This window comes from Amblyraja radiata, chromosome 6, assembly GCF_010909765.2.
Source record: "Amblyraja radiata isolate CabotCenter1 chromosome 6, sAmbRad1.1.pri, whole genome shotgun sequence".
Classification (NCBI taxonomy): Eukaryota; Metazoa; Chordata; class Chondrichthyes; order Rajiformes; family Rajidae; genus Amblyraja; species Amblyraja radiata.
In genome coordinates, this window is record NC_045961.1 from 38,738,000 (window position 1) to 38,763,022 (window position 25,023).

Sequence of the window (25,023 nt, forward strand, 5' to 3'; positions counted from 1 at the left end):
TTGCGCGTCTTGTGCGTGGTGGTGGAAAGATTGACTGCAAAACTGACTGCAAAAGTTTTTATAGATATGTGAAGAGAAAAAGATTAGTTAAAACAAATGTAGGTCCCTTGCAGGCAGAAACAGGTGAATTGATCATGGGGAACAAAGACATGGCAGACCAATTGAATAACTACTTTGGTTCTGTGTTCACTAAGGAAGACATAAATAATCTGCCGGAAATAGCAGGGGACCGGGGGTCAAATGAGATGAAGGAACTGAGTGAAATCCAGGTTAGCTGGGAAATGGTGTTAGGTAAATTGAATGGATTAAAGGCCGATAAATCCCCAGGGCCAGATAGGCTGCATCCCAGAGTACTTAAGGAAGTAGCCGCAGAAATAGTGGATACATTAGTGATAATTTTTCAAAATTCTTTAGATTCTGGAGTAGTTCCTGAGGATTGGAGGGTAGCTAATGTAACCCCACTTTTTAAAAAGGGGGGGAGAGAGAAAACGGGGAATTACAGACCAGTTAGTCTAACATCGGTAGTGGGGAAAATGCTAGAATCAGTTATTAAAGATGGGATAGCAGCACATTTGGAAAGTGGTGAAATCATTGGGCAAAGTCAGCATGGATTTGTGAAAGGTAAATCATGTCTGACGAATCTTATAGAATTTTTCGAGGATGTAACTAGTAGAGTGGATAAGGGAGAACCAGTGGATGTGTTATATCTGGAATTTCAGAAGGCTTTCGACAGGGTCCCACATAAGAGATTAGTATACAAACTTAAAGCACACGGTATTGCGGGATCAGTATTCATGTGGATAGAGAACTGGCTGGCAGACAGGAAGCAAAGAGTAGGAGTAAACGGGTCCTTTTCACAATGGCAGGCAGTGACTAGTGGGGTACCGCAAGGCTCAATGCTGGGACCCCAGCTATTTACAATATATATTAATGATTTGGACGAGGGAATTGAATGCAACATCTCCAAGTTTGCGGATGACACGAAGCTGGGGAGCAGCGTTAGCTGTGAGGAGGATGCTAGGAGGCTGCAAGGTGACTTGGATAGGCTGGGTGAGTGGGCAAATGCATGGCAGATGCAGTATAATGTGGATAAATGTGAGGTTATCCACTTTGGTGGCAAAAACAGGAAAGTAGACTATTATCTGTATGGTGGCCGATTAGGAAAAGGGGAGATGCAACGAGACCTGGGTGTCATGGTACACCAGTCATTGAAAGTAGGCATGCAGGTGCAGCAGGCAGTGAAGAAAGCGAATGGTATGTTAGCATTCATAGCAAAAGGATTTTAGTATAGGAGCAGGGAGGTTCTACTGCAGTTGTACAGGGTCTTGGTGAGACCACACCTGGAGCATTGCGTACAGTTTTGTTCTCCTAATCTGAGAAAAGACATTCTTGCCATACAGAGTACAGAGAAGGTTCACCAGACTGATTCCTGGGATGTCAGGACTTTCATATAAAGAAAGACTGGATAGACTCGGCTTGTACTCGCTAGAATTTAGAAGCTTGAGGGGGGAATCTTATAGAAACTTACAAAATTCTTAAGGGGTTGGACAGGCTAGATGCAGGAAGATTGTTCCCGATGTTGGGGAAGTCCAGAACAAGGGGTCACAGTTTAAGGATAAGGGGGAAATCTTTTAGGACCGAGATGAGAAAAACATTTTTCACACAGAGAGTGGTGAATCTCTGGAATTCTCTGCCACAGAAGGCAGTTGAGGCCAGTTCATTGGCTATATTTAAGAGGGAGTTAGATGTGGCCCATGTGGCTAAAGGGATCAGGGGGTATGGAGAGAAGGCAGGTACAGGATACTGAGTTGGATGATCAGCCATGATCATATTGAATCGCGGTGCAGGCTCGAGGGGCCGAATGGCCTACTCCTGCACCTAATTTCTATGTTTCTATGTTTCTATGATTGGTGAAAACAGGGCCACAACGTGAACACTCTTTCCTTGACCCCAGTGGGATATGAAACACCCAGGAATTGTGATAGGACAACCTGGGACATTAGTTCAAAGTTTGATTCTTTACGTCAAGTTACAACTTGCCTGGTCGGTGGTAGAGCTACCACAGTGTACGCACATACACATACCTAGATCACACCCTAGATCAGTGCTGAGTAGTCTGTCCAGTTGCATTTTTTCGTTTCTCAAAATAGTTTGGTGCAGCTGAGTGGTTTGTTCAGCCTTTTCAGAAGGGAATGAAGAGACAGTCATTTTGCTGTGTGTCTTTTATGGTCTATGTATCAGAAGTAAGAATGTAAGATTTCCAACCACAAATTGGGTTAGTGGTCACCTTTACAGATTCTACATTTCTGGAACAGATTATTTAATTCATTTCTCAGCTATGTTTGTTGGAGTTGTATCTGTGTCCAGATCATCCAGGGTCTGATGTTCTGCATCCCAGGGTACTCAAGGAGGTGGCTCTAGAAATTGTGAACACATTGGTGATCCTTTTCCAATGTTCTATAGATTCTGGATCAGTTCCTGTGGATTGGAGGGTAGCTAATGTTATCCGGCGGCGCGACTCACCCGTTGCAGCCTGTCTGTCTTTTTTATATTTTTTGTCTAGTTAAATGTAGTGTTGGTGTTTTTTAATACTGGTTTTAAATGTGTATATGTGGGGGACGGGGGGGGAAACTGTTTAAAATCTCTTCCCTGTCTGGGAGACCCGACCTTTTCCCTGTCGGGTCTCCGTTGTCGTTGGGGCCTAGCACCGTGGAGCGGCCTCCAACCTGAACGACCTGGGGGCTCGGGAGACTGCGGAGCTGCGGAGCTGCGGACTACTCACCATAGTGGGGCTGGCCGGCCTCGGAGCGTGGGGAGCGGTGGTGACTCGCTGCTGCGACTCGACTCCTGGGGCTCGGTGGCTCCAGCAACGCAGCCGCAGGTCCGGTGGACTGGGACATCAGGAGCTCGCGGGTCCGGGGGGAGAGAGAGACCGCTTCCCGGAGCTCCCGCAACGCGACTTCTCCAGCCCGTGTCGCGGGGTTGGAATGACCTGGAGCGGGGCCGTACATCACCCGGCGCGGCTTCATGGCCGTGGGACATTCCAGCGCCCGCCGGGGGCTCCAACTTCGAGACTTCTAGACCGGGAGCGGGGCCGTAAATCGCCCGGCACGGCCTAAAATAGCCGTAGGAATTATCATCGCCCGCCTGGGGCTTCGACATCGGGAGAGTCATGGAGAACAGGGGAGAGATAAGACTTTGCCTTCCATCACAGTGGGTCCACTGTGATGGATGTTTGTGTGAACTAAATTGTGTGTATGTCTAGGAATTGTCTTTGTTTGTATGGCTGTGGAAACAGAATTTCGTTTGAGCCTCACTGAGGCTCAAATGACAATAAATTGTATTGTATTGTATTGTATTGTATTGTATTGTATTGTAATGTATTGTTATCCCGCTTTTTAAGAAAGGAGGAAGAGAGAAAACAGGGAATTATAGAACAGTTAGCCTAAGTGGTGGGGAAGATGCTGAAGTTGATTATTAATGGTGTAATGGCAGTGCATTTGGATAGCAGTAATAGGATCGGTCCAAGTCACAATGGATTTACGAAGGGGAAATCATGCTTGACAAATCTTTGGGAATTTTTTGAGCATGTAACATGTAAAATGGACATGGGAAAGCAATTGGATGTAGTGTACCTGGACTTTCAGAAAGCCTTTGATAAGGTCCCACGCAGGAGATTAGTGAGCAAAATTAGAGCACATGGTATTGGGAGTAGGGTATTGACATGGATAGAAAATTGGTTGGCAGACAGGAAACAAAGAGTAGGGATTAATGGGTCCCTTTCAGAATGGCAAGCAGTGACCAGTGGGGTATCGCAAGGCTCGGTGCTGGGACCACAGCTATTTACAATATACATCAATGATTTAGATAAATTAATTAAAAGTAACATTAGCAAATTTGCAGATGACACAAAGCTGGGTGGCAGTGTGAACTGTGTAGAAGATGCTATGAGGATGCAGGGTGACTTGGACAGGTTGGGTGAGTGGGCAGATGCATGGCAGATGCAGTATAATATGGATAAATGTGTGGTTATCCACTTTGGTGGCAAGAACAGGAAGGCAGATTATTATCTGAATTGTGTCAGGTTTGGAAAATGGGAAGTACAACGAGACCTGGGTGTCCTTGTACATCAGTCACTGAAAGTAAGCATGCAGGTACAGTAGGCAGTGAAGAAAGCTAATGGTATGTTGGCCTTCATAACAAGAGGAATTGAGTATAGGAGCAAAAAGGTCCTTCTGCAGTTGTACAGGGCCCTGTTGACACTACACCTGGAGTATTGTGTGCAGTTTTGGTCTCCAAATTTGAGGAAGGACATTCTTGCTATTGAGGGAGTGCAGCGTAGGTTCACGAGATTAATTCCCGGGATGGCGGGACTGTCATATGATGAAAGAATGGAGCGACTGGGCTTGTATTCACTGGAGTAGTGAATTTGTAGAATTCTCTGCCTCAGAAGGCAGTTGAGGCCGATTCAAAAGAGAGTTTGAGAGTGGATGCATTCAAAAGAAAGTTGGTAGCTCTTCGGGCTAGTGGAATCAAGGGATATGGGTAGAAGGGAGGAATGGAGTACTGATTGTGGATGATCAGCCATGATCACATTGAATGGTGGTGCTGGCTTGAAGGGCTGAATGGCCTACTCCTGCACCTATTGTCTATGTATTCATCTAAGCCTTTGGATGACCAATGGTCTCAAAGCCTCTACATCTCCAGTACAGATGGTGCTTCAGTGATTTCATGCATGACCTCTGTGCAACACTTTGCTCAGAATCTTGTGCACTCAACTTTGTGCAATAATATCGAACACTTGCCACTGAATCTGTAGGTCCATGTCCAATTCACAGACTTCATAATAACATTCATTCACTGCAGTGTGGTGGCAGAGCAACAAACTGAGAGGAGCTGTTTTTTCAGTGACATTTTTAATTGGTGTGTACATTTACACCAAACCAATTCACCTAGAAACTTGTACATTGTTGGCGTGTGGGAGGAAACCGAAGATCTTGGAGAAAACCCACACAGGTCATGGGGAGAACATACAAACTCCGTACAGACAAGCACCCGTAGTCAGGATTGATCCTCGGGCTCTGGCCCTGTAAGGCAGTAACTCTACCGCTACGCCACCGTGCTGCCTTTCTGTCCCCAATTAATCTGCCCACGGGTCTGTGGGATGTGGAGAGAAACAGGTGGAATTCCACAAGATCATAGGAAGTAGGTGCCAACTATAAATGAATCACCAAAGTAAATCCAGTCTTTGGAGCTTTCAGTTGGCCATCAACCTTAAGAATTATAGCCAACAGTAAATTCTATTTGATGGAGTGGCTCAAATTAAGTATTAATATACATTGCAGATTTTTTTATGGTCAAATATTTATCTCTTCAATAGAGCTAGGAGGATACAATTGGCAAGAACAAGATGTGTGTGTTGGAGCAGTGCATTGGGTGCATGTGCTCATCATTGAATGAGGTGCTATTATTCAGTTGGCATTCCAGTAGAAATACCTCTAATTGGATACTATATGAGGAGGTGCTTGGAGGACTCACTGTGGTGGATGTTAATTTGTGTTTATTGTTGTTTATTATTGTATTATTGTATGTATGACTGCAAGCACGAAATTTCGTTCAGACCGTAAGGTCTGAATGACAATAAAGGTAATTCTAATTCTAATTCTAATTCTAATATAGGCAAATGGAAATATATTCTCAAAGAGCAAACATTGGGGAGCTGTTAACCACAAGCATTTTGGAAAGCATATTTTATTAAAAGATATGGCAATGTGCAATGGCAAAAAAAGCAATAGAGGGATGGAAATTCTGAAGAAGGGTCTCGACCCGAAACGTCACGTATTCCTTCTCTCCATAGATGCTGCCTCACCCGCTGTGTGTTACTCCAACATTTTGTTTCTACCTTCGATTTTATCCAGCATCTGCAGTTCTTTCTTACACACATGGAAATATCATGAACTGGTTTAAGTGAAGAGTATTCTTGCATTCAAGGGGAAATCTAGATAATGATAGAATAGCTGGATGTGATGTGATGTAAGATGCAGGCTGGCATGAGGCTCATGGATTGTAAAGGTTAACAAAAGTCAAGGTGGCCAAATAGACTCTTTCTGGCCATTTGCCATTTGTAACCATTTGCACAATTTTATTCGGTGTCCAAGGAAATTGCTTTATGAAGAAAATGGGGAGTAAAGTAAGTCTGAGCATAAAGCCAGGCAGGCAGGGCCTGTTTCCATCTTGTATCAGAATTAATGGGCATTCTTTTCAGAAGGAGATGAGGAGAAATGTCTTTAGTCAGAGGGTGGTGAATCTGTGGAATTCTATGCCACAGAAGGCTGTGGAGGCCAAGTCAGTGGATATCTTTAAGACAAGGATAGATAGATTCTTGATTAGTACGGGTGTCAGAGGTTGTGAGGAGACGGCAGGAGAATGGGGTCAGGAGGCAGAGACAGATCAGTGGAGTAGACTTGATGGGCCGAATGGCCTAATTCTACTCCTATCACGACCTTATGATTCTGTAAAGCTTTGTTCCTTCTATCCGAAGCCTAGGGAAGAAACACTGGGTTTATGAAGTGAACTCCATTTATTGAAAATAGCAGTTCAGGGTGCATCTATGGGAATAAAAGCAGCCCAGTAACCTCCCTGTACATATATTATCTTGCCCACATAATGGTTCTAGTTCAAATTCCCAGCAGCAGGGTTTTGCATTTGCATTCGGGTTTTTCCATGCCATTTTCAAATTGGTTTGCTTGTGTAAAAAAATAAATCTTTTTCTAATTTTAATTCCATGTTATTAAGTTGTTTCTAAACATTGATTAACACAACTGTGGTTTACATAAATAATTCCCAATCGTATTCAATGTGGTGAAAATCCCTCAGGCTGATCAAAGACTTGGACGCTTAAAAAAGCGCTGGTAAAGATTAAACCAGCAAACAGTTTTTGCGTCAAGTAGAGCAATGCATATCACCATACTGCCAAATTGTGCACCAGTAAAAGTAAACTTGTGAAGTAATTCAAAACAAACCATAACTTGGCTATTGAGAAGGGTAATCATGAGGTTGGGAGATTCTGGGAAGTGACACATTCCACAAGTGAGACCAGGGAACTAAAGAAGTCTGTGCGTTTGCTAAAATTTGTGTTGGCTCTGTTACAAATATTTTATGATGCTATTTTTTCCAACCAACTCTTGATTTAGATGGTGGTGGTCAGTTAACTGTGACTGCGGTCAATGAATGTCCTGGGCACTTGGCACTGTTTCCATCATATTCCACAGTATCAAATACAATGGAGAGGATTTCAATCTACATCCTGCATTATAGTCATACAGCGTGGAAACAGGCCCTTCACCCCAACTTGCCCTCACCGGCCAACATATCCCATTTACACTCGGCACCACCTGCCTGCATTTGGCCCATATCACTCTAATCCTGTCGTATCCATGTACCTGTCTAAATGTTTCTTAAACATTTCAATAGGACCTGCCTCAACTACCTCCTCTGTCATCTCGTTCCATACACCTACCATCCATTGTGTGTAAAAGTTAGCCCTCCCCCCCCCCCCTCAAATCTTTCCCCCCTCACCTTAAACTTATGACCTATGTTATATGACTGAACCGTAATTTGGAGCACTGCATCAGATTATTTCTATAGCTGGGTGAGAATCAGCTTGCTCTTATGAATGACGGCTCTAAATGCTGGTTTCATGCCTAGTAATGAAATAATTTAAATGAATTTTAATTTAATGAAATAATCTTTAGGAAAGTAGCTTATGGACTTTATACAAATGGAAAATATTCTACAAAAGGAATACAAAATAAATACAAAAGATGTATAAAATCATGAGAGGAATAGATCGTGTAGAAGTACAGTCTCTTGCCCAGAGAAGGGGATTGAGAACCAGAGGACATTGGTTTAAGATAAAGGGGAAAAGATTTAATAGGAATCTGAGGGGTAACCTTTTCACTCAAATGGTGGTGAGTGTATGGAATGAGCTGCCGGAGGAGGTAGTTGAGGCAGGGACTATCACAACGTTTAAGAAACAATTAGACAGGTCATGGATAGGACAGGTTTAGAGGATATGGGCCAAATGCATAGTGTAGATGGGACATGGTGGTCGGTGTGGGCAAGTTGGGCCAAAGGCCCTGTTGCCATGCTGTGTGATTCTATGGATTGTTAATTTTTAATTTTTACGCAAATAACTATGTACCTCTTGTTAAAATGCCACCATCAGTCAGGAGTAAACAGCGTTTTGAGAGTTACAGTGAGTCTGTCCAAGGTCAAAGAGGAGCTTCAGTGTTAATATATACACTCATCGCATGACTTTCTTTTGGTTTGTCTTCGAAAAATTGATTTTTTTGTTGAAAGAACTGAGACATTTAATGCTGCAGGATTTGATAGAATTGGTTTATTTTTGCTTGGCACCTCCCACTCTGCATTTTCAGTGCCTCTCAGGGTGCTGTGGGGATATCCATGCTGCTGGTTGATCTCAGATGTAAGCTTCTGCTCCACTGTTAGAGTCTGTAATAAAACTTTTAACAATTGTGAAGCTCATTTTGCTTGAACAGTGTAAAATAATTTAGTGGTGAATGCAATACATACAAAGATTTAAACCAGCTGTCGGTGTTTGTTAAGTATGGATAAGGCAATTAATTATAATCAAATATCTTAAGGTACAAACGTGGACATTACGAGCATGGATTTAACATAGCTATTCAATCCATTAAAGATTATATTTCTGATCAAATTGCAATGTTTGTATTTTAAATACTAATGCTCTTTTCTGTGTTGCATACATTTGCATCACAACAAACGTCTTAACATTTTCAAGTCAAGTTCAAAGGACTTTGTCATTACTCGTGCCAATTTTCTACACTGACCCTGACCACTCTCTCTTGAGCCCATCTCTTCAAAACTTTGGCCAGTGAGCTTAACATCTGTAGTTGGAAAGTTACTAGAGAATATTGTGAGGGATAGGATATACCTGCATTTAGATGGACAAGGGCTGATGAGGAATGGTCAGCATTGTATGTGGGAGGTCGTGTCTCACAAAATTTGATTGAGAGTTTTTTGAAGACGTGACCAAAAAGGTTGACGAGGGCAGAGCTGTAGATGTTGTACACATGGACCAGCAAAACATTCGACAAGGTTCCAGATGATAGGCTTCTCTAGAAGTTTAGATCTCATGGGATCCAAGGAGAGATAGCTGAATGGATAGAAAATTGGCTTCATGGAAGGAAGCAAATAGTTCCTTGAAGGTGGAGTCCCAGGTAGATAGGGCAGTCAAAAAGGCTTTTGGCATATTGGCCTTCATCAGTCAGAGTATTGAGTGGAGGAGTTGAGAGGTCATGTTGGAATTGTATAAGACGTTGGTGACGCCGCATTTAGAGTATTATGTACAGTTCTGGGCATCATGTTACAGGAAAGATGTCAAGCTGGAAAGGATACAGAGAAATTTTACAAGGATGTTGTCAGGTCTAGAGGGTCTGAGCTATAGGGGAGGTTGAGTAGGCTGGGACTCTATTCCTTGGAGGATGAGGGGTGATCATATAGAGGTTTATAAAATCAAGAAAGGAATAGGTCGGGTAGATGCGCAGAGTCTCTTGCCCAGAGTAGGTGAATCGAGGACCAGAGGACATAGGTTTAAGGTGAAGGGGAAAAGATTTAATAGGAATCTGAGGGATAACTTTTTCAAACAAAGGGTGGTGGGTGTCGGAAACAAGGGGCCAGAGGAGTTAATTGAGGCAGGGACTATCCCGATATTTAAGAAACAGACAGGTATATGGATAGGACATGGTTTGGAGGGATATAGATCAAATGTGGGCCGGTGGGACTAGTGTAGCTGAGACATGTTGGTCGGTCGGTGTGAGCAAGTTGGGCCAAAGGGCCGGTTTCCGTGCTTTATCACTCTATGACTCTTTGCTGAAGCAGAGAGGTTATAGAGCCAGCTGGAAACCTGAAATAAATGCTGGGAAACCGCAATGATTGCAGCAGTTGAGAGAGAAAACTGGGTTAACATTTCAGGTTGATCACATCAAAATGTGCCAAGGATTCGAAAGGTAAAATACTGCAGATGCTGGAAATCTGAGCAAAAGGAATCAACTTAAAAAACCAAGCCTACCTCCCCATGAATATTTCCAGTATTTTTCAGTTTAATTTCAGATTGCCAGTATCTGCAGTTTTTTTTGGGTTCTGCTTAATAAAAGAGTTTATATTTATTAGTTTAGGAATAGGAATACTTTATTGTCACACGTGACTAGGCACAGTGAAATTCTTTGCTTGCATACACAATATATAATGTTTTGATCTAGTAATACCCTGAAAATGCATTTCTGTGATATTTATATTTAACTAAAATGAAGCACAAATCTCCATGGATCTGACTGGAGTCAATCTCTGAGCCCACATTTCACCAATTCTCCAAATTGCTATTTTGATCTAACCTGTTGCGCTATTATTCAACTAAGGTTTCCTTCCTCATTCCACTTGTGGCAGTTCATTTGAACTTGTTTCATTTTCGAAAAGTCAGGAGACATGGCAAAATGGTTTCATTTCACTTTAATTATAAAAGCTGAGAACTGGTGGACATTAGAAAAAAACTATTTGATATTATTAAAATACTTATTATTTGAAAATCTATATTATCCAAATGAAGGTAAGTAAAAGCTCATGCCACTTTAAAATTAAACATAAAGAAGCAAATTTGTATCTGGAGAATAAAGAAATAAAACCATATTGTGTGTATTCTGTGAGGTGGGATCCCTTTCCCATAGTCGGGTCATTGCTTCCCCTGTATTAATATTAGTTAGAGCATTTGCTTCTGACCCAGACGGTCATTCACAAAATTATCTCACAAATTAGATTTATGGATTAAACATAACAATGTATAACCTGACGCACAAAATCTTGAATAGGAAGGCACTGCAGATGCTGGTTTACACCGAAGATAAACACAAAATATTGGAGTAACTAAGCGGGTCAGGCAGCATCTCTGGAGGAAAAGAATAGGTGATGCTCCCTTCTTCAGTCTGGTAAAATCAGACTGTACAAAATCAGACTGCACAAAATCTTACCAATGAAAACAACTAAGTGTACATTGAATTTTTAAGCATGGCTCAGCTAGATATTGAACATAAAGCATTTCCTCAAAGGTTTGCTGACTGGTGAACAAAGCTTGGGATCACTTAACCAGAAGCGGAGATCATGGAACTTGAATCTCAGATCATATCATTCAGATACTTGAAAAAGAGAAGTAGATGTTGAGGCACTTGTTTCCATAAACTGGCAGCACTACAGCAGAGGAGTAGAAGAGTATTACTCATTCCAACTTTCCATTAGTCATGAATTAGTATTCAGTTTTTTGCTGAAAGAAAGTCAGGCACCCATTTTTATTGCACAGAATGAAAATCTCATCTGATTGAACGGTAGAGAAAAAGAAGAACCAATGGTAATAGTGTACCTGCAATACACCTTCCAAAAGGTACATGGTTGATGGCAAGGTGCTTAAGAGCCTTAATGTCCTGAGGGATATTGAGGTTCAGGTCCATAGCTCCCTGCACATTAGCACTATCCTACACACAGTAGGGACTATTTTACACATATATCAATTTACCTAAATACCTGTACGTCTTTGGAGTGTGGGAGGACGAAGAAATCTGAGAAAACTAACGTGGTCATGGGGAGAACGTACAAACTCCGTACAAACAGCACCAATAGTCGGGATCAACACCGGTCTCCAGCGCTGCAAGGGCTGTAAGGCAGCAACTCTGCGCCATCCACTGCGCCACTGTGCATATACAGTGCCCTCCATAATGTTTGGGACAAAGACCAATCATTTATTTATTTGCCTCTGTACTGAACAATTTGAGATTTGTAATAGAAAAAGTGCACATTGTCAAATTTTATTAAAGACTATTTTTATACATTTTGGTTTCGCCATGTTGAAATTACAGCAGTATACATAGTCCCCCCATTTCAGGGCACCATATTGTTTGGGACACATGGCTTCATGGGCGTTTGTAATTGCTCAGGTGTGTTTAATTGCCTCCTTAGTGCGGGTATATGAGAGCTCTCAGCACCTAGTCTTTCCCCCAGTCTTTCCATCACCTTTGGAGACTTTTATTGCTGTTTATCAACATGAGGACCAAAGCTGTGCCAATGAAAGTCAAAGTAGCCATTATGAGACTGAGAAACACGAATAAAACTGTTAGAGACATCAGCCAAACCTTAGGATTACCAAAATCAACTGTTGATAAGTCATTAAGAAGAAAGAGAGCACTGGTGAGCTTACTAATCACAAAGGGACTGGCAGGCCAAGGAAGACCTCCACAGCTAATGACAGAAGAATTCTCTCTATAATAAAGAAAAACTCCCAAACACCTGTTCGACAGTTCGGAAACACTCTTCAGGAGTCAGGTGTGGATTTGTCAATGACCACTGTCCGCTGAAGACTTCATGAACAGAAATACAGAGGCTACACTGCAAGATGCAAACCACTGGTTAGCTGCAAAAATAGGATGGCCAGGTTACAGTTTGCCAAGAAGTACTTAAAAGAGCAACCACAGTTCTATAAAAAAGGTCTTGTGGGCAGATGAGACGAAGATTAACTTATATCAGAGATATGGAAAGAGCAAATTATGGAGGAGAGAAGGAACTGCCCAAGATCCAAAGCATACCACCTCATCTGTGAAACACGGTGGTGGGGGTATTATGGCCTGGGCATGTATGGCTGCTGAAGGTACTGGCTCACTTATTTTCATTGATGATACAACTGCTGATGGTAGTAGCATAATGAATTCTGATGTGTATAGACACATCCTATCTGCTCAAGTTCAAACAAATGCCTCAAAACTCATTGGCCGGCGGTTCATTCTACAGCAAGACAATGATCCCAAACAGACTGCTAAAGCAACAAAGGAGTTTTTCAAAGCTAAGAAATAGTCAATTCTTGATTGACCGTCAATCTGAACCCAATTGAGCATGCCTTTTATATGCTGAAGAGAAAACTGAAGGAGACTAGTCCCCAAAACAAGCATTAGCTAAAGATGGCTGCAATACAGGCCTGGCAGAGCTTCACCAGAGAAGACACCCAGCAACAGGTGGTCCATGAATCGCAGACTTCAAGCAGTCATTGCATGCAAAAGATATGCAACAAAATACTAAACATGACTACTTTCATTGGCATGGCACTGCTATGTCCCAAACATTACGGTGCCCTGAAATGGGGGGACTGTGTGTAAACACTGCTGTAATTTCAACATGGTGAAACCAAAATGTATAATGCAACAGGTTAACTAAAATATCCTGATTTTAAATTGTCTGACAACAATCTTAGTGTCTGTAATAAGATAAAATATCTAGGGCATATTATTACAGAACAAATGACAGATGATGAGGATATTTATAGGCAACTGTATGTACAGGCGAATATCCTCTTGCGTAAATTTGGTGCGTGTGCAGATGTGGTGAAGATGTCGCTATTTAGAGCATACTGCACACCACTCTACACTGCGCACATGTGGTTGAACTATTTAAAGACAAGTATGCAGAGACTAAAGGTGGCATATAACGATGCCATGAGAACACTGCTAAGGCAACCTAGATGGTGCAGTGCCAGTAATATGTTTATGGCTGCAGGAGTCAGTACTTTAGAAGCTATCCTAAGACACCACATATATAAATTCATTTGCAGGATAAATGACTCTAAAAATGTGCTTATTGTGGCCTTGTCAAACATAAGGGTTAGCACTACACGCTACGAATCCCAGCTGTGGAGACACTGGTATCGTTGTCTTGTTGTAGGACATTGATCATCTTTTAATCTGGATTTTTAACTTAAGTATTGTGGTTTTAAAAAAATATATAAATTATGATGTTTTTATAAGTGATATACCATGATTTTATATGTATTTATGATATTTGATATGCAATGCATTTTTAATGTAATGTTGCCCCTTGTCTGGACCTTGAGTCCGTAATAAAGTTTATTATTATTATTATTATTATTATTATAAAAATGGCCTTTATTAAAATCTGACAATGTGCACTTTAACCACATGTGATTTTTTTTCTATTACAAATCTCAAATTGTGGAGTACAGAGGCAAATAAATAAATGATAGGTCACAAACATTATGGAGGGCACTGTAAAGGCATTGTTACGACTCCCGAATGCAAGTACTTCAGAGCCACGTAACACAAGTCAAAAACCAGGTTCAGGTTCAAAAACAGTTTTAATAATTCATTTGAACACAAAACTCAAACCTGATATAAACAACCCAGTCAGGGATATGGATAAACCGACAAACAATTTAACAATGCTCCAGCCAACCACACCATGGGCCGTCGAACCGGAGATTCCAAAACTTGCCCAAAGAGATACAACCCTGAAACCAAAATACATGTAAACTCTAAGGTCAGCCCTTATCCGTCCCAATACAATATCTATCAACAAGGAATGGTGAAAATACACAAAGTTCTATGCCATGTGGTCAGGCTGCCTCGGCCCCCACCAACAGACTGCTTCAGTCAGAGTCCACGACGAAGAGAGGGATTCTGGGAAGCTCTGGTCTTTATACTCCAGATGAGTCACCCGTCACCTGACGCAGCTGGGCCAATCGGGTACAGGAGCCTTTAACCCCTCGATTCCAGACTCACAGCCACGAGGCCTGTACTTGGGATAGAAACAGAGAAGTTAGTACATAGCATTCACCAGGGGGGGGGAAGCGCCTAACACCCCCACCCAAAGATACTGAATAAGTTTCTGAAAATGAACAAAAAAAACACCACCAAATTTCAGCAACTATTCTGTAGCAGACATCACTGGCGCGACAATGCATCAGCCAATACATTATCTTTGCCACGAATATGTCTGATCTCCAAGTTGTAATCTTGCAGCTGCAAACTCCAGCTCATTAACCGCCGGTTCTTATTCCGCATATTCTGCAAGAATACCAAAGGATTATGATCCGTGAGTACAATGACAGGGACATTCGAGGAGCCAACATAAACCTCGAAATGAGTCAGAGACATTACAACCGCAAGGGTTTCTTTCTCAATGGTGGAGTACCACTTCTGATGACGATTAAACTTCTTAGAGAAGTACGAAACTGGATGCTCCACCCCATCTGGATCATCCTGTAGAAGAACTCCACCAACCCCACGATCACTAGCATCTACTGCCAGCTTAAATGGACGCTCAAAATCAGGTGCCGCAAGCACAGGTGCGCGCACCAGAAGACTTTTGGTCTGATCAAAGGCTTGTTGACACTCTGCGGACCACACAAAAGCTACCTTCGGACTCAGCAAATCCGTCAAAGGGGCAGCCACCGCAGAGAAGTTTGGACAGAATCCTCTATAGTACCCAACCATAGCCAGATACCTACGGAGTTCAGTCCTAGAGGTTGGAGCAGGAAATGCGACGATATGCCCCACCTTTTCCTTGAGAGTGCGAACCTGACCCCGGCCCACTACTTTACCCAGATACGTTACCGTGGCCTGGCCAAATTCACACTTCCCCAGATTGATCGTTAGGTTTGCCTCCGCTAGACGATGAAATACCTCCTTCAGATGACCGATGTGTTCGATCCACGACCTGGAGCACACAACCAAATCATCAAGATATGCCTCACAGAAGGATAAACCAGACAATACAATGTTCACCAACCGTTGGAAGGTTGCCGGCGCATTGCGCATCCCAAATGCCATTACCGTGTACTGAAGAAAGTCATCAGGCGTAACAAACGCAGAGATCTCCCTCGCCCGCCTAGTCAAAGGGACTTGCCAATAGCCTTTTAACAAGTCCAACTTAGACACAAAAGATGCACTTCCCACACGATCCACGCAATCCTCCATCCGTGGAAGAGGATAGCAATCCGGCTTAGTTACACCATTTAATTTCCGATAGTCCGTGCAAAACCTGTCCTCCCCATTTGCCTTCGTCGCCAGTAGACACGGAGAACTCCACGGGCTACAACTAGGTTCAGCAATGCCATGCCGCCGCATATAGTCAACCTGACTTCTTAGACGATTACGCTTGTCAGGGTTGACCCGATACGGATGCTGTTTAATTGGCGTAGCACCGGCCACGTCAATGTCATGCTGCAGCACAGACGTCTGAGAAGGCACATCCGAGAACAGTGACACATTTGACTTCACCAAAGCAAGCAGGTCACCCCGCTGACTTCCAGTCAAATGAGCCAACCGCAAGGGAAGCGTCTCCAAAGCCTCAGAGTTACACAGCTTTCCCTGCGTCACTGCCACAGACAACCGTGCCTCCTCCACATCACCACCCGTGTCAGGGGGCAGCACCACTGCAGCCAAAACAGGCTTAGAAGGACATAGCTCCGACCCATCAACCTCCACAGGCTCCTGCTCATGGTACTGTTTCATCATGTTAACATGACAGAGCTGAGTCTTACGCCTCCGATCAGGGGTACCAATAACGTAATCCCTCTCACCAACCTTCTTAACCACCTGATAGGGACCGCTATACCGAGCCTGCAGACTGGAACCAGGAATAGGCAACAACACCAGGACCTTGTCACCTGGAGAAAAATTCCTACTAGAAGCCTTCCTGTTGAACCAGTCCTTCATCCTAGACTGAGCAGAGGCAAGATTACCCATTGCCAGTTCGCATGCCCTCCTCAGTCTAGAGCGAAAAGTACAGACGTGGTCTAAAATACTTCGTTTTGTATCCTCCTGCAACCATTTCTCCTTCAGGACCCTCAACGGACCACGTACAGTATGCGCGAACACCAGGTCAGCAGGACTGAACCCTAAAGACTCCTGCACGACCTCACGCACCGCAAACATAACTAGATGAACCCCCTCATCCCAGTCTTTTTCAAACTCCAGGCAGTAAGTCCTCAACATAGATTTCAAAGTCTGGTGAAACCTCTCGAGAGCTCCCTGGCTCTCAGGATGATACGCACTGTAGTAACAATGCTTAATATCTAACAACTTCATTACATGACCAAAAACCTTCGACATGAAGTTGGTACCTTGGTCACTTTGCACAACCTTGGGCAAACCGAACAACGAAAAAAACTTAGTGAGAGACTTAACAATTGCAGGGGCAGTAATTCTACGCAAAGGGACCACCTCCGGAAAGCGGGTAGTCGCACACATAATTGTTAATAAAAACCTGTTGCCCCCCCTTGTCCGAGGTAGAGGGCCCACACAATCAACTAGAATCCGCTCAAACGGCTCACCGACCACAGGGATTGGATATAAAGGTGCAGGAACAATCGATTGGTTCGGCTTTCCTGCCACCTGGCAAATGTGACAACACCTGCAGTGCTGTTTCACGTCCTTTTTCAACCCTGGCCAAAAAAAATTCCGTAAGATGCGGTCATACGTCTTATTGACCCCCAAATGTCCACCCAGAGGACCATCATGAGCCAAACAGAGTATCTCGTCCCTATACCGACGAGGCATCACAATCTGATCAACCACGCTCCAATCATCATGCCCAGATATATCCAAGGGAGACCACTTTGCTGTGGAATCCATATCCCCCTCAGGCACTGCGCAGTCGCACAGATCAGATAAACCTGGATCACTCTTTTGCTCCTCAACCAGCCGGTCACGTGACAGTGACACCGGCACATTTCCAGACTCTATCCCATCTTGAGATGGAGAAACCCCCTTCACAACACAGGATCTATCATCCTGATCCCCAAAAATGCTCTCACTCAGGTCCACCACATCCTCAAACTTCGCCTGGCTCTTAGCCATAGCCCTCGTGACAGCACAAGCTGCGAAGACCTTTGGATACTGCATAGCCAATTTATCGGGACTCTGCACCATCGGAACAGCCGTCACCTCAGGAGTGACTAAAACTCTACCTCCTGCCAAGTCATTCCCCAAAATCACAGAAACTCCCTCAAAGGGAAAACACGGCCGTAACCCAACAGTTACCCGGCCTGAAACCAACTCGGACTCGAGACGCACGGTATGCAAAGGCACTAACATGTCATCCATCCCGAATCCTACCACTGGGACACTTGACCCAACCGATGATTCCCCAGAAAACGGCAGTACATCATCCAATATAAAGGACTGAGTAGCACCAGTATCACGCAAGATGGATACTGGAACTCTATCACCCCCATCCTCTAGAGAAACAAAACCATTCATGATGAACGCAGAATAATTCCTACACTCATCAGACTCAGGCACCTCAGGTACGACAGGTGCCTTCTGTGCACCCACCAAAGCCACAGGCTTTGCATTTTTCTGCTTCAAAACGGGACACGACTTTAACATGTGCCCTCTCCTTCTACAATAGTAGCACACAGGACCTTCATCAGTCCTTACATTTCCGTCAACCTTATCAGCTCGGACCTCCCCCTGTATCAACGTGCTGCATTTTGCAGGCACAGAAACAGCTTTGACACTGGCACCGGCGACACCACCACGATCAACCGGCCGTGCACCAATACTATAGGATCGCCCAACAAAATCAGATTTATGAGTCAATACATACTCATCTGCCAACACTGCAGCCTTAGACACCTCATTCACCTTCTGCTCATTAAGGTAAGTAGTAACCCTCTCAGGGAGACAGTTCTTAAAGTCTTCCATAATTATCAAGGCCCGCAGTAGCTCAAAATCCTTCACTCCTTGAGAAGCGCACCACCTGTCAAAAAGTGCCTCCTTCTCCCTAGCAAACTCCACATAAGTCTGACTATCAAACTTCCTAAAGCGCCGGAACTTCTGCCGGTACGCCTCTGGAACTAATTCATAAGCCCTTAGTACTGTAGACTTCACACACTCATAGTCCAGACCGCTTTCAACAGATAAAGACGAGTACACCTCCCGTGCTTTACCCACAAAGACACACTGCAATAGCAAGGTCCACACGTCCCTAGGCCACTTCAAGGACAAAGCCACCCGTTCAAACACTGTGAAATACTTGTCCACATCCTCCTCACGAAATGGGGGAACCAGGCGGATGTTCTTGCTCATATCAAACTCCCGTTCCCTAGAAGAAACCCGGGAATTATCTATTTCTTTTGCCCGCAGCCGAAATTCAGCCCTTTTGGTTTCCTCCTCAAGCTCAAGCCGTTTCATTTCAAGAGCATGCATGAGCTCTTTCTCTTTTAACAAAGAGGCAATTCTCTGTGACTCAAGCTCCATCTCCTTCAGTTTAATAATGGCCTCCATGTTCTGACCAGGCTGAACAGAAGGTGGGGGACTGTCTGTACCACCAGGCAAAACCCCAGCCTCCACCAACGCAGCCCACAACTCCGATTTAATGGAGTGTTTCTTTGAATGCTTGTCAATAGTCACGGCATAGTTCTCAGCCAGCAAAATCAAATTCTCTTTCGTACATCTATCAAACAACTCCCGACTAGGAGCCTCAACAAATTCTTTCACCTTAAATTCCATTTTCTAATGTAGCACCAAACCACCAGCTAAAACTTGGGCCTTAATGCTACCACAAACAGGGAAGAAAAAATTCCCTCTCAACACACAGACTTCCTCAGTCCAGAAGCCTACCAAAAATACCCCCTAAAAACGTCTAGGGTCCTCAAAACTCCGGACGAGCCCCCATTTTGTTACGACTCCCGAATGCAAGTACTTCAGAGCCACGTAACACAAGTCAAAAACCAGGTTCAGGTTCAAAAACAGTTTTAATAATTCATTTGAACACAAAACTCAAACCTGATATAAACAACCCAGTCAGGGATATGGATAAACCGACAAACAATTTAACAATGCTCCAGCCAACCACACCATGGGCCGTCGAACCGGAGATTCCAAAACTTGCCCAAAGAGATACAACCCTGAAACCAAAATACATGTAAACTCTAAGGTCAGCCCTTATCCGTCCCAATACAATATCTATCAACAAGGAATGGTGAAAATACACAAAGTTCTATGCCATGTGGTCAGGCTGCCTCGGCCCCCACCAACAGACTGCTTCAGTCAGAGTCCACGACGAAGAGAGGGATTCTGGGAAGCTCTGGTCTTTATACTCCAGATGAGTCACCCGTCACCTGACGCAGCTGGGCCAATCGGGTACAGGAGCCTTTAACCCCTCGATTCCAGACTCACAGCCACGAGGCCTGTACTTGGGATAGAAACAGAGAAGTTAGTACATAGCATTCACCAGGGGGGGGGAAGCGCCTAACAGCATGAATGATCAGCCATGATCATATTGAATGGCGGTGCAGGCTCGAAGGGCCGAATGGCCTACTCCTGTACCTATTTTCTATGTTTCTATGTAAGAGTCAGGGATATGGGCAAAACACAGGCAGGTGGGACTGGTGTAGATGGGACATGACAGGCTGGGACATTGGCCTGTTTCCATGCTGTATCAATCTCTGACTCTACTTCCCACAAACATTCATTGTGTGTTTTCACCATCAAGACATTATTTAAAGTGTCACTCCAGTTATTGTCTCTTATCGAACTGTGCTAATTTCCCATGAGTAGGACAGAAATTTGTAATAGATAGAGCAGTGCTTGCTCTATCATGTCTTGGATCACAATATTCTGAGGTCTAGAAGTTAGAGCAGTGTTTACACGTGTGATAAATGTGGGCCCATATTGTCAAATTACATTTAAGACACCTTGCATTATTTTGTTCTCTGATGAACCCGAGATGTCCACTTTCCAGTGGAGTTGTAAGGATGTCCAGTGGTACCTTGGTGGATGTGGTCAACCAGCATATGTTGGCTCTTGATCCTCACACATACCAACTCGCTGCCATAGGAAAGCTGCTCGCCTCCGTCCACATGTATCAGCAAATTTGGGGCATTGGTTTTACAGCTTCTTTGGGCTTGTATTTTTTAATTGTCCATCCATTTCCAAACAAGCAAGAGCAAGACAATTAATTAACTTAGGAAATTAATTGCAGTAATAGGGAGGGCAAGGGAAAAAAATAACAATTTATAAGGGTTCAGAAGCCATGTGCCAACTGGAAAGGAAAAATGGAAAAAAATGGTTAAGGAATGAGTAAAAACGATCTAATGTCTTCATGAAGTTACACATACTAACCTCATCAAGCCGCAGGTTCATAAGGGCATGATTTATAAATAAGCTTACTTTTACCAGAACATCAGGAGATGCTGTGTAGAAAGTCCCAACTATCAAATTTATATTTGAACCAATCTCCCATCTGTTTAAAAGCAAACTCTTCCAGTGAATGTTCTCCTTGTCTTTCGAAAATTGGCTGTGACATAAAGTGGGCAGATTTTTTAATATTGGTTTCTGGCTATTTTTCTGATGGGAGTTATCCAATTTGCACTTGCAGATTGGGGAATCCCAGTCAGAAAATCTAGGCTAATATAGTTGGTGAATATAATTATATGAATCCTGTGATGAACTGGAGATTGTATTGTTCTGCTAATGTCTTTGGGGAAAGGCACATAATGAGAAATGTTAATTAAAATTAAGACATGCATGTAAAAAGCAGGGATTAGAACTGCACATGCAATGATATTATTGAATTCAATTTAAAATGTTTATTATATGTCTTTATATAATTATAGATGTTTATGGAACAAAAGTTTAAATTAATTGAGAATCAAATTATTCAGGTCCATGTACAAATTATGTTAAACCTTTTAAAATAATAATTGCAATGCACCAAGTCACACTGAAAAGCTTTTGTTGTGTGCTACCTAGTCAGCAGAAAGACAATGCATGATTACAATTGAGCCATTTACAGGGTAGTATGCAGGGTGCCAAGGCAGCATAAGGTATAAGGTATAAATTGAGTCAATGGAAGGGAGGTTGGTTTGTGTGATGGTCTGGGCTGCATCCACGATTCACTGCAATTTCTTGCTGTCTTGGATGGAACTATTTCCAAACCATGCTGTGATGCATCCTGATAAAATGCTTTCTATGGTGATAACAATTGATGTATATCGCTTGATATTTGTAAAATAATTAGCAGTGTATGATTCGATATTTCTCTAAGTGGTGCAGTGGTAGAGTTGCTGCCGCACAATGCCAGAGACCCGGGTTCGATCCTGACCTCGGGTGCTGTCTCTGTGGGGTTTGAACATTCTCCCCTTAACTGCGTGGGTTTCCTCTAGTGCTCTGGTTTCCTCCCACATCCCAAAGTTGTTTCGGTTTAATTGTAGGTTAATTGGCCTCTCAGGAAAAAATGCCCCATAGTGTGTAGGGAGTTGATGTGAATGTGGAACAACAGAGAATCAAAGGGCCTGTTTACATGCTGCATCTTTAAACTAAACTTAACTAATACTGAAACCTGCTAATATATAGATGGTGGCTTGCACTTCCATTCAAAATATGTCATGCCTAAATCAAAATTGGTCACAAGGGGTCATATATTTGAAAACAATATTACACTTGTACAGAGTGAGACTGTATCATTCACATATCATTCAGCAGTATAATTCACTTATTTCCCAGTGACTGTGAAACAATAGTGTCGGCAATTAGAAAGCACATTGGAGCTTTATTGTTGAAGATGAGCATTATTTGATTTATGTAGAGGAGAAATAACTACCAAATATAAATTGGGATCTGAAGCCCAGAACGCTGAAAATGTTTCTGATGAATGAACATCTCTACAAACTGTGCATTTTAATTACGGTAGTTGCAGCACATGGCATACAGTCCTGGTTATTAAGATAATACATTGCTGATATGCATGTGCTTAACTGGTTATTCAAATCAAATCCCAGATCATGGCGACTGGCTAAATCTAAGAAATTGGGTAATGCCTGAGATTTTCCACATTTCTTTTTCATTTTTGTTTGTAGTCAGTGAGCATCACGGACCAGCTAAATGTAATAAATAGGTTTCTGTTGTCTTGAATGGGTGCTTTCAGCTGTCTGGGTCAGAAAGGACAGTGACGTGGTAACTTCTTTAGGGAAATCAATACATGGTTGTTTTAAACATTGATGACTCACTCTTCCTCTGGGGAATGGAGGCTTTTATTGAATTTCAGATTCAGTGACTAATGTGCAGTCTTCAGTAACTCTAACCTCAATTATCGCAAAAGATGCAGCTAGAAAAAACTGATCAAGTTGTATTCAAGGATGGCAGGGCAACCTCTTTGACATATCTGTTCCATGTATCAATTTAAAGGATTTTTTTGCAAAATTAGAACATTCTGGATCAACCGTAAGCAATTGATGCAATTCTTTGTATTTTTTATTTTTTTTAAATAATGCGTTGTTTCTCCCATCAATATCGCCACGACTTGTATTCCCTGTTATCTCCTGGATTCAGTAATCATGACAGGCTCCTTCCACCCAGTCTATTGAATTCAATTTTATTTTCATTTACATCTCACCAAAGGCGTGGTTTGCCCAATCTGCACAAACTCTGGATCCTTTTGTTGGGCTATTTTCCTCTTTTTAAAACGCATGTTTGAGATATGGGCGTCATATCTTCTGATGAAGGTTCTCCTACATTTATTAGGGAATAAAGAAGAGATGAATTTGGAGATGCTAGGAACTGCAGATGCTGTTTTACAAAAAGAGACACAAGGTGCTGGAGTAACTCTCTGTCGTTCTTGGAGGTCATGGGTTTCTGAATTGCTGTTGAAGTAGTCTGGTCAAGTAGCTAGTTCACTACCTGATACACATTGCAGTCACTGTGCACTAGCACTGAAGAGAGTGGATGATGCCGTGCACAAAATCTTGAAATCTATTGTTGCTCAGATGCACTGTTTGTGCTACTTACTATTTACTCAAATACTTGCACGGTTACAATAGGATTAGTATGCAGGGAATGTGCACAGGGTGTCAACTCCTGGATTACGGCAATGAAGCTGGGAAAGGAATAATAATAATAATAATACATTTTATTTATGGGCGCCTTTCAAGAGTCTCAAGGACACCTTACAAATAGCAATGAGCAAACTGACATCTGATAGACTGAAAATGTTACAGCCTAATTTGTCCAACCTTTTGTGGCTAGTAGCTCCAAAGTTTATTATTTTACTGCACCTATAGTCTATATATAGATATATATCTATATATAGATATATATATCTATATATATAGATATATATATCTATATATATAGATATATATCTGGATCAGGAAACTGATCATTTGCACAGATTAGAGAATGTTGCTGGCATGCTTCTAAAAGGCCTTGTTTACAACTGGAATTTGTTGTCAAAGATAATTATACCTTTCTAAAAATTATGGATATAGATGCCAAGTATATTCTGTCATCTTATTGTTAAACAAGTGATCTATAAATTGAGGTTTAATTGGCATTTTGTTATACAGATTTGTTTCAATACTGATTTGGACTTTTCTATTAATTTCTAATTTGTGTAATTTTAGTTTTGAGTTGGAAAGAAATCCTGTCATAAAATTATGTATCTTTGTTCCATACAGATGATGCCAGAAATGCAGCAGTTGGATCACATGCTTCTCGTTCATCCATTGCTAACTTAGGACTCATTGGAGAACATGGAAGCCAGAGCTCTTCACACACCAGTCAACCATCAGTGTTCACATTTGAAAACCCAATCCAGCTTCAGTCTGTTCTTTCATCGAGCGCACCACAGGACTACCTCTTTCTCCATCAATGTATGAGCAAGAAGATTGAAAATACTAGGTATGAATCATTGGTTGAATACAGAAAATAATAATAACAAACTCTCTATTTAGATCTACAAAATAGCAATCCAATATAAAAGCATTAAAAATGGCTCTCAGTACTTCCTGGTGTCTGGATAGATAATAAGCAGAGCAAGCATGTTTTACACTGCATTGAATTAGAATAAATGGTTTGGGCCTGAGCTCACCAACATTAACTTACAGTGGATGTTTAGAACGATTAATGAGAAGATTTGCATCCCTATGCTGGAAGGAACTGCAGATGCTGGGGTACACCAAAGGCTCTGCTGAAGAAAGGTCTCGACCCAAAACTTTATTCCTTGTCTCCAGAGATGCTGCCTGACCCGCTGAGTTACCCCAGCATTTTGTGTCTATGTACATCCCTGTCTTTTGTTGAATGAAGTGAGTCTGACAAAATAATTTGTGGAGGAGGTAAGTAATAGTGTCAGCAAAATGCAGTTTTTGCA

At 42.5% G+C, this 25,023-nt stretch overlaps 1 protein-coding gene across 2 annotated transcripts in view; it reads left to right on the forward strand.

Annotated features, from left to right (window-relative positions):
- The window catches only part of gab2 (GRB2 associated binding protein 2), a 232,045-nt gene that overhangs the window by 182,734 nt on the left and 24,288 nt on the right, over positions 1–25,023 (forward strand). For both annotated transcript variants that reach the window (XM_033022553.1, XM_033022554.1), the window contains exon 3: positions 24,332–24,554. In XM_033022553.1, the coding sequence (XP_032878444.1) occupies positions 24,332–24,554 (223 nt within the window). The remainder of the gene's footprint in view (positions 1–24,331; positions 24,555–25,023) is intronic.